Raw genomic sequence first — 18,629 nt, 5'->3', positions numbered from 1 at the left:
TATCAAGTTAATGCAATTATTAAATATTACTATTACGTGTCCACTACCATGATATAACCTGAAATAATGTTGAAATCGGGTGTTTAAACAAATATCGCTTACATCTGCACAGCTCCAACACCCCCCCCCCCCCCCCCCGCGCACACACACACACACCCAAGCAAATTGGAGACAAAGCACATTTTACAATATTACTTTCAGCATTCGTCAAAAAAAACCTGCCGTTAAATTAATTAACGAAAACGCCCGAATATATTGGCGAAGATTAATGAGTGCCAGGTCAATACTTACGGACAATATTAATCTGGCAGTCATGAATATCCGTAAATTCATTTTCGGTGACATAGCCTCAACAACGATATAACTATTGAAAAGCCCATTATATACCATCAAGTATCATGTGCAGATATAGCTGTGCGGACAAAGCGTTTTGCCACTAATCTCAGTGTTGTGTGTTCGAGTCCTTTGACCAAATTGTTTCAGTTTTTTTATTTTATCTGTAAAATTAACAGACACTTATCATGATATATCAACGAAATAATCATGATATATCAACGAAATACTCTATTAGATTCTATCGATAACATTCTTCTAAGTATGTAAAACCGTTCTACAAAATATCGTTTAAAATCTTCAGGACCGGTCAAGCATTCATTCTTTCGACGGACAATTCAAAGAACTGTTGTTAGCGACACAGAATGAAATGTTCCATAAAATAAAACACAAGGAATTATATTTTAAGAAATGACTAAAAAAGAATTCGAACCCATGGTAACGTATTTCCAAGTCGGAGAGCTTTCCACTACACCACTGTGCCGTTGGTTATCTAGATTGATTATTTTGACAAATCTAGATATTTTCAGGGCACAGCTATCGCGTAAAATAACGAAAACGCCCGAAAATATTGGCGAAGATTAATGAGTGCCAGGTCAATACTTACGGACAATATAATTCATATCGACGTTTGTTATGAATGAAACTGTGCTCGGAACCAGTGTTTGTTTGATGATGAGCTATTTATAGACCGAGGTCATAAGCTATAACGAAGTGGTCGCTGGAATCTCGTACATAAACATTATCTAAGTGTTTCTATAAAATTTTAATTAGAAATATTGTATATATTTTTGTTAAATACGTCTTGCATTTCGCATGATTTATTAGCTTTATCTCTGCATATTACACAGTGAGTGTATTATGTCATTGAGTTTTACCTCATCAAAGACGAAAAAGTTCCATTCATACGGATATTTCATTCATAGGTGGCGAATTAATTTACCTCCATTATGTAATATTTTCTAATGTTATCTGAAAAGAACACAGAGGGCTGTATGACATAATCATTTACATAGTCACGTAGAAATTATAGTATTCTATGTATTTTGGACAGCTATACATATGTTTATGACATACATGTTACTAGTGTTCTGCGGAAATGTTAAGACTATATCGGGAGCGATTGTTCACTGAACCGTATTATTCACTCTGGGGCTAATCGCCCCCAAAAACGACATCGTTACGGTTTTGGCACCGGTTCGGTGTACACTAGTATGTGAAATATGGCCTTTGCAGGACTACACTTATGAATACAAATTATATGTAAATAGAAACGCTTTCTTCTAAAATACACCTTCATAGAAGTTACATATTAGTATAAAAATGTCTGCAATATCATAAAGATATGCGCTCCACCGTATTAAAATGTTAAATACAGCTAAAAATTTCAAAGTATTATAACCTTTTTCCAGTATCAAGATTATGTCATGGTGTCATATTTCTGCGCGTCACGTCGCGTGGGTAAAACAGATTTTTAGCATTGATAAATCATGAAGTAAAGAGAACATATGTTTGTTACGCATGCAAGACAAGATATTTTCACTCATGAACACCAGATTTTTAATTTTCGGAAATTTCTGAAATTAGAGTGACATTAAATACGTTGTTGTTTAGAAATACCTGCAAGGCAGATACTGTACTTAGGACGTCTGATTGATGAAGACGCCAGGTACTAAGTGTCCCATGTTCTTGGCATTTCAACCACGAAAACTCATGAGATTCTTACCAAGCACTTAGGTTGAACAAAGTTTTGTGCCCGATGGGTGCCGCATATGTTTACCGAGGAGCAAATGGCCAATAGTTATGAGCTATGTAAAACCAGTAAGACTTGGGTCATTTAGAAATTGGAAGATCTCATTAAAACGAAACGACGTTCAATAGCATTCGTGAGAAAATTAATAAAACCTTGCGACTTTCCTATAAAAATCTATAAAATGACTTACTCCGATCTTTAACGCCTTCCAACTGAGTTGATATGTGTCGTCTATCAAGTTGCTTGCTGAGTCCAAGAAGGCCTGTTAAACAAACATTATCATACAATTTTTTCTCAACTTTTTAGAACTCTGAAATGTAATGACCATGACAACTAGGATTGTACAGACCGTGACAGGATTGTACACACAGTGACTGTAATGGACAAACCGTGACAAGATTGTACACACAGTGACTGCAATGTACAAACCGTGACCGGATTGTACACACAGTGACTGTAATGTACAAACCGTGACAAGATTGTACACACAGTGACTGTAATGTACAGACTGTGACACGAATGTACACACAGTGACTGTAATATACAAACCGTGACAGGATTGCACACACAGTGACTGTAATGTACAGACTGTGACAGGATTGTACACACAGTGACTGTAATGTACAACTGTGACAAGATTGTACACACAGTGACTGTAATGTATAGTCTGTGACACGATAGTACAGGCTTCGACAGGATTTTACCCACAGTGACTGTAATGTACACACAGTGACTGTAATGTACAAACCGTGACAATATTGTACACAAAGTGACTGTAATGTATAGACTGTGACAGGATTGTACACACATTGACTGTAATGTACAAACCATGACACAATTGTACAGACTTCGACAGGATTGTACCCAGAGTGACTGTAATGTACACGATTTTACAGACCGAGACACGATTGTACACACAGTGACTGTAATGTTCAAACCGTGACAAGATTGTACACACAGTGACTGTTATGTACAAACCGCGACAGGGTAGTACACAAAATGAATGTAATGTACAGACCGTGACACGATTGTACAGACTTCGACAGGATTGTACTCACAGTGACTGTAATGTACAGAATGTGAAACGATTGTACACACAGTGACTGTAATGTACAGACCATGAAAGGATTGTACACAGAGTTACTGTAATGTACAGACCGTGACAGGATTGTACTTATAGTGGCTGTAATGTACAGTTAATGAAAGGATTGTACACACAGTGACTGTAAGGTACACACTGTGGCTGGAATGTACATACGTTTACTGGAATGTTCATTACGTGACAGGATTATACACACTGTGACTGAAATGTACACACCGTGATTATTACCAGAATGTCAGGATTGTTAACATTACGACTAGAATGTACATACTATTACTGGACAGAATTGACAGACTTGCACAACATTGTACACATTGCGACTGGAATGTAGAGGCAGTAACAGGATTGTACACACAGTGATTGGAATGTATATACTACTAGTATTACAGTAATGTACAGACCCTGAAAGGATCGCACACACCATGACAGAATTGTTCACATTACAGAGGCTTGAATGTGCATACTTTACTGAAATATACATACCGTTACAGAACCGCACACGCTCGTGACAAGGATGTACAGACACGAGATCACGCGCAGAGATCAACACTACAAGCAGAAATGGCTGAAACGTGATCAGCGACCAAGATACAGTGAACATTAGTTTAAGACTGGAGATACCGTATTATTACGACAACACAAAAAGAAAAAGTGGTCTACGGCATATGAGGCGACACCATATATCATAATCAGAATCGATGGATCAAGTGTAGCTGTACGGAGGGTAACAGACGCGCGCGAGATTTACAGAGATGCTACAACGGGAATGTACACATTCTGACTAGAATGTTTATGCTATTACTGGAGTGTACAGATCTTAACATGATTGCAAAGACTGTGACAGGATTTAAAATACTCTGACTAAAATGTACAGACCATACTAGACTTGTACACACTGTGACTGTGACTGGCATATTTATAGGCATATTTATACTATTACTGAAATGTACAAACCGTTACAGTATTGCATTGACCATGACAGGCTTGTACACACTATGACTGGAATGTAAACCCTGTGACTGGAATGTTTATACAATTACTGGAATGTACAGACCGTGACAGACTTGTATTAACAAAACGCGATAACTGTGGCCTTTATTTACTATTACCGGATTAACCCATAACAATGAAATAGGGAATCAGGTGGACACATTATATGACAAATATCTTATATCGCAAAACTAATGCAAGTAGCGGCGTGGTCTAGTGGTTAACATGTATAATTTGTAAGCTTACGGTGCTGGTTCGAATACAGGACGAGCTAATTTTTTACTTTTCAAGCATGTTTTTACCTGGAGAAGGAATTCATGTAAAAACTATCATGATTTTCTCGTGCACTCATACTGGGTACTTACTGACATTTTTTTAGACGATCTCTTATTACTAATAGAATAGACATTGAATCTACTAACATTGCTATAATAATTAAACAAATACATAAATAAAAAGAATGAAAGAAAATATACAAAAGACGATATAAACAAAAACCTGCAAAAATAAAATAAGTAAAAATCATTTAAAAAATAAAGGACCCGAACCTACACCATATAAACATAAAAAGAATAGATGTCTGACACACTATCCACTAGACTACAAATTAGTTATGGAATAACGCATCGTATTTAGAGTTAAGAATACTACAATTTACAAATTAACACCACTTATAGGATAACCACCTGCTTTACCTGTTTTTGGATTTTACTAAGTACCGTCTCGATCCATTAATACACGCAGCGACTGAAATGTTTATACTATTGCTAAAATTAAAAACCATGACAATATTGTACTGACCGTGACAAGCTAGTATACACTATATACTGTGACTGGAATGTAAACCCTATAACTTGCATGTTTACACTATTCCATGACTGTATAAACCGTGACAGTATTGTACAGACCTTGCCTGACGTGCACACACTGACTGGAATAAACACCCTTGGACTGGAATGTATAAATGTATATACTATTACTGCAATATACAACCGTAACAGTATTGTACCGACCGTGACATTCTTGTACGCACTGCGAGTGGAATGTAAACCCTGTGACTGGAATGTTTATACTGAACGTGACCAGATTAAGCACACTTTTACTAAAATGTACAGACCATAATAGACTTGTACACACCACTGTGACTGCAATATAAACCCTGTGACTGGAATGTTTATACTATTCCAGGAATGTATAAACCGTGACTGTGTTGTACTGACCGTGACAGACGTGTACACACTGTAGCTGGAATGTAAATCCTGTGACTTAAATGTTTATACTACTACCGGGATGTACAAACCGTGACAGAGACTTGCACACACTATGACTGGAATGAAAACCCAGTGACTGGAATGTACAAATGTATATACTATTACTGCAATATACAACCGTAACAGTATTGTACCGACCGTGACATTCTTGTACGCACTGCGAGTGGAATGTAAACCCTGTGACTGGAATGTTTATACTGAACGTGACCAGATTAAGCACACTTTTACTAAAATGTACAGACCATAATAGACTTGTACATACCACTGTGACTGCAATATAAACCCTGTGACTGGAATGTTTATACTATTCCAGGAATGTATAAACCGTGACTGTGTTGTACTGACCGTGACAGACGTGTACACACTGTAACTGGAATGTAAACCCTGTGACTGTAATGTTTATACTACTACCGGGATGTACAAACCATGACAGAGACTTGCACACACTATGACTGGAATGAAAACCCAGTGACTGGAGTTTTATATTATTACCGGAATGTACAAACCGTGACTGTATTGTACAGACCATGACAGGTTTGTACACACTGTGACTGGAATGTTAATCCTGTGACTAGAATGTTTACACTACATTATATTGCTGGAATGTACAAACCGTGACAGTATTGTACAGACTGTGACAGCCTTGTACATATTGCGACTGGAATGTTAACTCTGTGACTGGCATGTTTATACTATTACTGGATTGTACGAACCGTGACAGTATTTTATTGACAGTGAAATTGTTTGTACACACTGTGCCTGGAATGTAAACCCTATGACTAAAATGTTTATGCTATTACTGGAATGTACAAACCGTGACAGTAGTGTACAGACCGTGACAGACTTGTACACAATGTGACTGAAATGTAAAGCCAGTGATTGGTATGCTCATACTATTACTGGAATGTACAAACCGTGACGGTATTGTACAGACCGTGACAGACCTGTACACAATGTGACTGAAATGTAAACCCTGTGACAGGTATGCTCATACTATTACTGGGATGTACAAACCGTGACGGTATTGTACAGACCGTGACAGATTTGTACACACTGTGACTGGAATGTTAATCCTGTGACTAGAATGTTTACACTACATAATTGCTGGAATGTACAAACCGTGACAGTATTGTACAGACTGTGACAGCCTTGTACAATGCGACTGAATGTAACTCTGTGACTGGCATGTTATACTATTACTGGATTGTACGAACCGTGACAGTATTTTATTGACAGTGAAATTGTTGACACATGTGCTGAATGTAAACCCTATGACTAAAAGTTATGCTATTACTGGAATGTACAAACCGTGACAGTAGTGTACAGACCGTGACAGACTTGTACACAATGTGACTGAAATGTAAAGCCAGTGATTGGTATGCTCATACTATTACTGGAATGTACAAACCGTGACGGTATTGTACAGACCGTGACAGACCTGTACACAATGTGACTGAAATGTAAACCCTGTGACAGGTATGCTCATACTATTACTGGGATGTACAAACCGTGACGGTATTGTACAGACCGTGACAGATTTGTACACAATGTGACTGAAATGTAAACCCAGTGACTGGTATGCTCATACCATTACTGGGATGTACAAACCGTGACAGTATTGTACAGACCGTGACTGACTTGTACACAATGTGACTGAAATGCAAACCCAGTGACTGGTATGCTCAAACCATTACTGGGATGTACAAACCGTGACAGTATTGTACAGACCGTGACTGACTTGTACATAATGTGACTGAAATGCAAACCCAGTGACTGGTATGCTCAAACCATTACTGGGATGTACAAACCGTGACAGTATTGTACAGACCGTGACTGACTTGTACATAATGTGACTGAAATGTAAACCCAGTGACTGGTATGCTCATACTATTACCGGGATGTACAAACCGTGACAGTATTGTACAGACCGTGACTGACTTGTACATAATGTGACTGAAATGTAAACCCAGTGACTGGTATGCTCATACTATTACCGGGATGTACAAACCGTGACAGTATTGTACAGACCGTGACTGACTTGTACATAATGTGACTGAAATGTAAACCCAGTGACTGGTATGCTCATACTATTACCGGGATGTACAAACCGTGACAGTAGTGTACAGACCGTGACAGACTTGTACACAATGTGACTGAAATGTAAAGCCAGTGATTGGTATGCTCATACTATTACTGGGATGTACAGACCGTGATAGTAGTGTACAGACCGTGTCAGACTTGTAGACAATGTGACTGAAATGTAAAGCCAGTGATTGGTATGCTCATACTATTACTGGGATGTGCAGACCGTGACAGTAGTGTACAGACCGTGACAGACTTGTACACAATGTGACTGAAATGTAAAGCCAGTGATTGGTATGCTCATACTATTACTGGGATGTACAGACCGTGACAGTATTGTACAGACCGTGACTGACTTGTACACAATGTGACTGAAATGTAAAGACCGTGACAGTAGTGTACAGACCTTGACAGACTTGTACACAATGTGACTGAAATGTAAAGCCAGTGATTGGTATGCTCATACTATTACTGGGATATACAAACCGTGACACTATTGTACAGACCGTGACAGACTTGTACACAATGTGACTGAAATGTAAAGCCAGTGATTGGTATGCTCATACGATTACTGGGATGTACAGACCGTGACAGGCTTGTACACACTGATTGGTATGTAGGTATAAAAACTGACACAGGAATGTACGATGGCCATTCTAAAAATTATGAAAATATCGTGCTTCCGTAGAAATTTGAGAAGCAAAACACATGCTACATGGATGGTACATGAACGACTCTTACAATCCTGCAAAGTTTTACTTAAAATTATCTTACCGTTAAATTCGAAGATATTTAGTTTTGTATAAGCAAAATACATGTTGCTATGAAAAGTGAACAAAAGTCTGAAATTAGAGCGCACATTAAGTACGTTTCTGTTTAGAAATGTCTGCAAGGTAGATCGGACGATTTTTGGTCAGGATTTTTCTCAATTTTCTGCATAGACCGTACTTTTAAATAAAATACCGGAACTTCCAAATTTCGAACACCGGACGATAACTTCGAAATCTTATTTCAATATAATTCTGTGATTCCATTGTTTACCAATTAGCGGCGACCGATTATTTTGATACGCATTAGAATCATATCCTGTCAATCAAAGGAACAAATATTGCCGAACAGCTACGGTGACATGACGATCTGTTATATCCTTTCGACTACCGCTATCGTACACCGACGCACTACCTGAGACGCCAAATGCAGACTATATTTTTGGGGTTCTCCATTACCGCTACTGTTTTGCAGGCGGGCTACCGCAGACGACTAATACGTACCAGAAAAATGGGGGTGCTCATTTCCATAGCGCATAATGCAGTATTTGGGTAAAAATTGTATTTTTTCGCAACTGAAAATAGAAGGAATTAACAAAAATATACTACATTTTTATGCTGCGGTAATTTTTATGTAAAACGGTTGCTACACTATGGTAGTTATGTCCATTGTGTGGTTACTGGTATAACTACACTGTGGCACAACTTCTAGTTTCTTGTTTCCTGCAATAGTCTACTATGGTATTTATATGCAGATAAAACAAACAGTTAATGTTATTTATTAAAAGTCACATATTTAAACGGCCACTGCATCACTGTGGCAGTACATGCTATTTTGTGTGAATATGTATTAATACGCTGCGGCACTCTCTTTGGTTTCGCATGCCCTGCATTAAACTACTGTGGTAATCGGGGGAATAAATAATGCCTACAGGATAAGTTTTGATTACTAGTATAATCCTTTCGCAGGGTAACTTTCTCAGCATTGTGGAAGTGCACTTAATTTCATTTAATATGTATAACTACACTATGGCACTGCCTTAAAATTCAAGTTTCTCACAAAAGTCTACTATAGTTCTTAGTAACAGGACGAGTAAAACTACACTGCAGTACTACATTGAAATTCGTTCATCCTGCAAACGTCTACTGTGGTAATTATTTGCAGAGTGGTTTGGTTGCTGTACCACTTCCTCCCTATGTCAGCCCCTCCCCCTCCCCAGTCCCGTCTAACAAGACATATGCATCCCCCCTCCTATACATAGATCCTCACTCCCTGTAATTACTATAAGTACTCTTTTTTCCAGGCACCATAGTGCTTTGGAATTCCCTTCCAGTACAACTTGTGCAAGCCCCAACCCTGAACCAGTTTAGGCAGGGTTTAACTAAACTTGCACACAATGCTTAACATGATAGACCTGTTTCTTTAAACTGCTTTTAGCTGTAAATCCTTCTTGTTTTTAACACTATCAACTGTATTCATGCTTGCAATACACATCGTGTATTACTTTTTTTCTCCTGTCCTTTCTACTTTTAAAATTCTCGTACAGGCGCGCAGCTGCGTGTAATACTCGTAAAGAGGAGTGATGCAGTATAAAAAGATAAATAGATAAATATTTAGTTAATAGTATGTATTAAAGAGAGGCTTTAAAATATTCGTTTTAGCAGATGCAGTTTCTGCATATCTTTGGAAGTTTAAAGTTTATATTAGAGGGGAAAAAAGAAGTAGAACTAACGAGGAAGGTTGTTTAACATCTGGTTGAACCTTATAGTGCTTCTAGACACATCCCTTTGGCTCAGGCGTTCCTTGCCAGCTCAACCCATCTTTGTGGGTCTTTTAATAAGGGCGAAAATTCTTGCCATATGATTTGAAACCACAGAAATTAGTCCGACAGAAGGATGTTTCGGCAGGAATAATGTAATACATGTAATACATTATAATTCCTGGTTTCTGTTAGTACAATGAACAAAGGACAGCATATGACACGTCAAATCAAAGATGGAAACATGGTAGCTAGAGTATGGAAGGTTACCGTTCAGGAATTAGGAAACCCAAACAAACGCAGGTAGTTGATACCATTGACCGAGAGTTTGCAGACTCTCATGAAATTATCTCAATGTCAGGGCGAACAAATGCTTGTCAGTTTTGCAGTATGAAGAAACTAAAGACCGCCGATGGTCTCCGAACATCAACGTCATCATTTGGTTGTAAGCAGTGTAAAGACAATTTACACAGGTATAACAATACTCTTCTTATTAAAAAGTTATATTGATCTAATGAGTAGTTTTAAAGATTTCATGGTATTATTGAGTCATTGCTATGTTACGTGAACGTACTTTCTTTTACTCCATGTATATAAATTGGGTCTGAGTCAACAAGTCGCTCAAATCCAAAAATGTACTCAAATTATCGCTCTGGGTCAAATTTCTCGAAATATTTAAGCATGTCAGAGAGGAAAAGCCTGTTATTGCATTATATATTCGACTGCTCTTAACAGGTTAATCTTCTTAGTACAGGATAAAATGTTTCGAGAAATCCAGCCATTAAGTACAAAAGCCAGTTCCAGAGAAGTTATGCAATAATTGTAGTTGAAAATCAAAATGTCTTGCTTACATAAAAATATTTGTCATCTATTTTCAGGGTTAATCCCCGTGATCTTTTAAATAATACTTTCAGGGAATGCTTTCTTTCGTATTATGCGGCCAGAACTGGGATTCGCTAACTAAAGGACAAGTCCATACAGACCTCCAATCCGAAAACGTCCGTAAAACTTATGTCAACAAGAGCAAAATTGGAAACTCCAGAAAATCGATTTTATTATATATAACCATTGCAAATCACTAAATGTTATAATTTGATACGTTTTATTATGGCTCATTATTACTACACTTTAATAAGAAATCCCTTCCTTCAATTAAGCTACATAACGGTTGCAAAAAATCACCCAGGAAGGTACATATTAAAATAGAAACACCCCGTAAAATGCCAACAAAATTATCTTGGAAATCGACGAAGAAGAAATGACTGTCTGACTAGCGGACATTAAGCACAAACTGGAGAAAGAAACAGACAGTGTCTAAGATTAGTGACAACATTACATGGTGTACACATTTTTACTATGTTATGTTTTTAGTACGAATGAGAAAGTTTGATTGATTCATCTTTTGATAATTAATTTTCACATGCAATATACTTTTCTAATATGAGCTGTCTCAAGGGAAAAGGTGTTTAGAGTTAAAGTATTGAAATTCAAGAAAAACATGTTTCATAAAGTTTGGCCTCTTGTGAATTTTGATACATTGTAATATGGTATAGAAATAATAATCATACAACCGGGCATATTAAATATAGACACATTACTAACTTATTAAACAGTTCTACCGATGACATGTTTATCACAGTGAATTTTGGACATTTTATCTTTCTATGCGTCATTAACAATGCTAATTACCTTACACCCCCTCCCCACCCACCTCCTTGCCTTTAGACAGCTATTAAAAAAAGATACATGTATATATAGATTAACGGTTATTGTCGTAGGTTGTTGACATAATTGTTTCATTCTTACTCAGTTTAAACGGACTACAGTACAAATTCAACAAAAAAACAGGAATTATTTCATGACTTTTAGTGAACTTTTTGTGTAACATTACAAATGCTCTATGTTACCTTTTGCGATGATTTGTAAGTAATGAATGATCCTCATCTGTTATAGCTTTTACAACTTGCTTTCGTTTAAATATATTATTTTTTATTTTCTGTCAAATGTTTTTGTTTGCTTTTAATGTTTTACTTTTAGTCTCCTGCACGTTTCTCCGGATCGGACTATAAGTAGACTGTCTATCATGAAATTTAGTCCAAAATACGTTGTTCAGGTTGTGTAGCATTTGATATATGATTCTTCTTACTCATACCCGTTCATAGGAGATTGCCTGTACTGTAGTGTTTTCATTCAGTTGTTAATTTTATTATTTTATCTTATTATTTTCTGTTATAAAATGTTTTTGTTGCATTTTACTTTTAGTCACCTACCAGTTATGTCAGCGGATCGGACCATGTAAACGCGTCAACTATACGTTATAAAAATGTTTTTGTTGCATTTTACTTTTAGTTACCTACAAGTTATGTCAGCGGATCGGACCATGTAAACGCGTCAACTATACGTTATTAAGGTTCATTTAAATTTATTCATATTCATAATCTGTTTTTGTGGTGTATACGATGCAAGTGCCAAAACAAAACTAAAAAATGTCGAATGACACTTCGTGGTAAAACTTATAATAGTAGCTAAAAGTGTCTTTTTCTTAGTTTGTTATGCCTTACTGACTTTCAAACAGATTTTAAAATAACTGAATTTATTAATAGCATTATATCTAAATTAGAGCGTATCCCAGTTGCGAGCTGTATTCCGTTGATACTTTTCTTTGAAGTCACAATTAAGGTATCAATTGTTTAATCATATAATGAACAAAAATTATAAGATCTCATTTCACCGAAAGCACATTCATGTACGGTTTTGGAAACAGATCAGTTTAGAGTCTGTTTTTGTTTGAATTTACGGCCATTTTCAACATTATTCCAGTTATATCAGGCAGCCAGTTCAACTAACCATCGTTCCTGGGAAAGACCAATACTAGACGCCAAAATCCGTAAGCAACTGCCTACTTTCTCACATAAAAAATCCTAGTCGGTAGCAGAGCTCGAACCTGCGACCCTCCGTCAGCGAGAGGATTCAGAGATTACAAGTGCACGAATGTATCTCCTACATAACGGACCCGGACTATAAATTAATATATTGAGTATACAAAAGCACATACGAAATACTGAATACTGTACCATTTATAAAGCATTCCAGAGTATCCATGCATTATAATGCATAATGCATGGAGCTCAAAGTCAAAATTACCATTGTGTACTTTGGGATAATTTAAATGCATCCTTACCTAAAGTATGAGTTTTAAATTTTAAAAGTACAATTCTTCCATAGTGGATAAATTTACACACGTCTAGTATGCAAATGGAAGAAGCGATGTGTGCATATGTATTACCGTTGCGGCGTAAAAACAATGAAGCGTTCTGTAGAGAATTACCACAGTGTAAATATGTATGTTCCATGTGCAATAACAATTTAAAATATTACTGCCGTAGTGTATAAATGTACACTATTTCTGATTACCACAGTGAAATTTTGTATTTCATGGAAAAAAGTTCTGAACTACCGTAGTGCCAGTGTGAAAGTAACTGGTGAAAAGTCTACAAAACGCATCAGTGGCAGACCCGTGGTTTTCAGACTTCTAGAATGCCGGAGCCGCATAATGCAGACGTAGTAAAATAGCTTTAAATACCGTAGCGTAGAAATGAGTAATTAATTAAGTTTTAAAAACTGAGTTCGGTAATTACCGCGACGAGCAACCATCAAAACTAATTGGTATTTTTGGAGAGTAATGATCCCTTAATTGTCTGAAAAGGATTTTCTTATCAACAAATTGCGATAACAATGATTTTAGAACATTATTGCGCATGAGACGTTTGGTTTTGTTTTTAAATTTTATGGAGACCTGTAATTTGTTGCGTAATATTATTTAGTATGTCATATGAATGATTTAACTTATTAGTTTAACTGATTTTATACCGTTTTGTTAATAACATAAATGAAAGTTTACACTTCAGATCAAATTCTGCAATAAATAAAAAGCATTCAAATTCCCCCCAGATACAAAGAAAAATTAAAAAATTCCGGAAGTCCTACGCTGTACGATGTCGGTAATCTGGACCCTTGTTTTGATGGTACGTTTTAGGCGTCTGCGGTAGTCAGTCGGTGTATGATAGCGGTAATAGCGACCCCCGTTTTTATGGTACGTATTAGTCTGCTATGGTAGCCGAAAGGATATATAGTTTATTAATAATGGTGAGCCCAGGTGCTCCTTCAGGCATCGATCCAAGTAATGGCAAGCACCTCAGTAAACAACCAGTCTTCCGCAAAATACCAGGTAGGAGACACGTTATTTCAACGTCTATGTCCTTAAGCTATCGACGAAAGAGATTTAAAGTATAATAGTTTCATTATTCTATAAGAACTGTAGAGGTAACTTACGTTCGTTATGTTGTGATTGACAACATCCGGCCAAGTCGATAACACTGACGCTATTTTCTGAAGAGATACTGAAAGTAAATTTAACTCTCCAGCAGTTAGTTTGCTGCTTTCGTCTAAAGTTGTGTTCTGCTGTGTGAATGTACATGTAAGGGAGGCTATTGTCTGGAGGGTACTTCCCAATTCTTCGGCTGTTGCATTATCTTTAAGTGTTTCTGCCTGTCAAATAAACAAAACAGTCAACACAGCATGCTGCTGAGAATATATCTTTATCTTTATATGATAATGATTAAAATTACCGAAATAAAAGTAATTATTTCAAAGGCAAAATATCAGCTTATAAAACAACTTTCAGTGCACTTATGGCACGCCAGTTGTCTAATTATTATGCGAACCCAGGTTCACAGTCGAAAAACTAGGATTAACAATCGATAAACTAGGTTTTTCGAACGTAAAACGGGGTTTTTCGAATACTAACTTATAATTTCGAGCGAAAACATAGGATAACGCCGTAAACCATAGTTCACGCTCGTTATAGGTTTCAGTTCGATAAACTAGGTTTCTCGATTGAACTATGAATTTTGGTCGTAATCACGGGCGTAAACCTGGGTTCACGAGTGTTAACCATAGTTTACGAACGTGAACCTATGTTAACGACCGTGAAAATGGGTTTACGACCGTAAACATAGGTTCACGCTCTCATGCTCGTGAACATAGGATAACGACCGAAAATCATAGTTTTCTTCGAGAAACCTAGTTTATCGAATGTAAACCTAGGTTTAAGTTTGTAAACTATGGTTCACCCTCGTAAACCCAAGTTCACGGTCGTAAACATAGGTTCACGCTCGTAAACTATGGTTCACGGCATGGTTATTTGCTTATCTGTATTGTTTACTACAGATCTTGTTAGTCAACAATATGTACCAATAATCTTGTAAGCAAAATAATGCAAAGTTTGTACATGAAAAAAAAACGTAGACAGTTGAATATTGGAGTAGATCTAATTGCCTAAATTGGTGTACATAAATTTAGAAGATGCGGGGGAAATGTCACAAGTATTGTGTTATGTCCGTCTAATGATGTAATAGTTTGTTGGGTCTAAAATTACACCGGCACAGGTATTTGTTATATGGCGATTATCTAGCTTTGATGGTGAAGAAATACCCAGGTACCCCTCCACCGCGCCCCCGACATTCCAGTTACTAAATCTGAACTTTTCGTCCCGCGACCCCGGTAATGATCGTGTTTCGCTCCGAGCCTCCGCTAAATATCGAGTTTTCGCCCCGCGTTACCGCCATTTTAGCCATCTTAATCCTGGTGTTTCCGCTCGGCGAGGTCGCGGGGTGAAAAGCTGAAATGATACATAGATAATTGCAACACTAACACCTACAAAACGAAAATGCAAAAAGTCGAAATTAGAGAAATAAAACGGCGGGGTCGCGGGGCGACAATCTGCTAATTGTCTGGGTCGCGGGGTGAAAAGTCGAGCGTGAGTAAATAAAATGGCGAAGGAGCGGGGCGAAAATACGATAATTAGTTTTCGCACCGCGCCCCCACCATTAAAGTTACTAAATGTCGACTTTTCGCCCCGCGATCCCGCTAATTGTCGTGTTTTCGCTCTGCGCCCTCGCAAAATAGCGAGTTTTCGCCCCGCGCACCCGCCATTTTAACTTGTTAATTCTCGTGTTTTCGCTCGGCTGGGTCGCGGGGCGGAAACGCGAAATAGCAGAAATCAGCCAACATAGTTCCTGTTATGTAAACGCCTTTCCACGTTGTGTGTGGTGAACTTTGTAAGATTCTTTCACTGGTTGTAGGTGCAGATGGGAGTTTCCGGTCTCAAAGGTAACTGTTTAGGCGGTTACGAGGCTCCAGCCGAGTGACCGCGTAAACAGTTACTCGAGAGCCGGATATTACCATCTGCACATACAGCCAGTGAAAGAATCTTTTTCTTGCATACCATACTCAATAAAGAAGAGTAAAAAATAAATTCAAACAAATGATTTTCTTATAGCACTTTTGTTTACAGTAGCGTAATAACAAAGCGCGGGAACTTTACGTCCGTCAACAGGAAGTACGTCATGACGTTACACAGACGAAAACAGCGTAAGAGTTCCGGTTTTGTTTTATTATCTGCAATGAAACGTTATGTCATTTCCTTAAAATAACGTTTTTTTGAATCGAGAAATATGTCATAAGGAACAAAGAGGAACTATCAAGGTATTTAATTTTTATTCGGTTTTACGAAAAACATTATTACTACAAACATCTTCTGTACATATGTAGTTCGTTATACGTCATTTACACCCCGGGGTGTAAGATGGAGTTTTCCAGCACCGGTGAAATCATCAGCAAGAAAGCAGATTCTTTATCTGTTTATGTATAAATAAGCTGAAGCGTTTTTGGTTGAGATTAGGAAAAATGTCGGGTCATCTAGTTACAAGAAAATTTATTTAACGTCGGATAAGTACAAACATATAACACTAGCTTAAAGCTATTTTCCGATAAACATATATAAATTAGCTCAACATAAGTAAAACAGCTGTAATAAAATGCATACATGTTAATGCACATTAAAGCAAATAAAGCATCTGGCTCTAAGTATCACAAATTATCACATACATGTTACAGCACATTAAAGCAAATAGCACATAGGTACTAGCAAATAAAAAGAAAAAGCAATCTACCACATACACATTTAAAGCAACATAAAAAGATTAGCTGACAATAGAGACTAAGTAATATTCTCCACACAAACACCTAGACGTACAGTTGAAATTCACTAACTGATATACATAGCCAGCCTTGTAAATCCTAAACGTTGTTGTAACCAACATATTATGTACACTGTAAGGTAGCAGGGTACACTTAGATTCGAAAATTTTGGGCACGGGCAGTCTTACATGTTGCGAGTCGCAATATTGCACTTCCCTTATGAGCAGAATCAGGGTGGCCATTTTATAAATTGCGTGCATGTTTTGTGCTTTTAATTAATGGCAAGATCAGGAATATCATACAAGAATAAAGAAAAGTATCAAAACGAAAGTTTTACACCATCCATTAAAAATAGCATGCGAAAATCACCAATTTTGCACTTTTTGAACAGCCTGCAATGATCCCGCTGCAAGAACAATGCCCAATTTTATTGCATTTCTCAATTCAATAGTCCTTTGAACTTCAGGATATGAACGGAATGGGGGCCCATCCAGCTCGTTTTTTTCCCCACAAAATAGCGAAAATGATCAGGAGTATCAATCAACAAGCACAGAACTCTTCCGTGATTTGAAGTTTCCGCGAAAAGGTGTCTCATTGGTCATACAAAGCTAGCAGCAGTTAGTTTTACAGCTGACATTAGAATTTTACATGTATCGGCTGTATAAATTTCCTAAAGAATTAACAATCATTATGTCTCACTTGAATTTACAGACATCCAAAATCACGAAGTTCTAACTATTAAAGATATTGACGGGGCCAAAATTCGAAGTGTACCCTGCTACCTAAGTATACATTGTATTGTTATATTATTACGACTATCGTTATTGGAGTTCGACATGAGTATTTCTTTCTAAAGAAAGGGCTACGGTTAAAGAGGATCGGTGGCAACGTCAAAAGTAATAATAATAATAATCGTCTATGTATAACAGACCTTATGTTCACTGTAAGCATAACTGCAGTTATATAAGGATATATATATTTGATGATATGTCTATCATGTCACCCAGAGAAGCTAATAACACTCGCTGTGTGGAAGGAGATTTTTAATTGATTTCAGTCTATTTTAAGATACTAAAGTCACTAAATCATATTATGTGTACAACATTTAGCTTTAATACGATCCTTTTTCATTGGGGACGAGCTGAAATTGCAACGCAGAAGCATCGAATCCGATGACAAACTTAGCACATTTTTTTATAGTTTTATTATTACTAACCTTGATATGAACCTTTTCTACCGTCCCACGTATGCAATTGTAAATGGGAAGATTCCATGTACCGTCTGTTTGACATGTCCGTGTTACAATACCTGTATTCAGTAAATACATTATATACATGTTTCTGACATGTCCATGTTATACAATACATGTATTAAGTAAATGCATTCATATACATGTACATGTTTCTGACTTATCCGTGTTAAAGTACCTGCGTTCAGCAAATGCATGTTTTCAGTAAATACAATTATATACATGTTCAGACATGTCCGTGTTACAAACAATACCTGTATTCAGTATATACATTATATACA

At 37.1% G+C, this 18,629-nt stretch overlaps 1 protein-coding gene across 4 annotated transcripts in view; it reads right to left on the bottom strand.

The window, feature by feature from the left end:
• LOC123540821 (adhesion G protein-coupled receptor E3-like) overlaps positions 1-18,629 on the bottom strand; it is a 162,050-nt gene that overhangs the window by 81,755 nt on the left and 61,666 nt on the right. For all 4 annotated transcript variants that reach the window (XR_008367774.1, XM_053526341.1, XM_053526340.1 and 1 more), the window contains exons 8-10: positions 18,316-18,407; positions 14,391-14,606; positions 2,277-2,348 (exon numbers count right to left, since the gene is read on the bottom strand). Coding sequence is in view for 3 of the 4 variants with exons in the window: in XM_053526341.1 (XP_053382316.1) it covers positions 2,277-2,348; positions 14,391-14,606; positions 18,316-18,407 (380 nt within the window). In the remaining variant the exon portion in view is untranslated. The remainder of the gene's footprint in view (positions 1-2,276; positions 2,349-14,390; positions 14,607-18,315; positions 18,408-18,629) is intronic.

Source organism: Mercenaria mercenaria, chromosome 16 (genome assembly GCF_021730395.1).
Source record: "Mercenaria mercenaria strain notata chromosome 16, MADL_Memer_1, whole genome shotgun sequence".
In the NCBI taxonomy this organism is placed as follows: Eukaryota; Metazoa; Mollusca; class Bivalvia; order Venerida; family Veneridae; genus Mercenaria; species Mercenaria mercenaria.
This window is presented reverse-complemented; position numbering and strand designations above follow the sequence as displayed.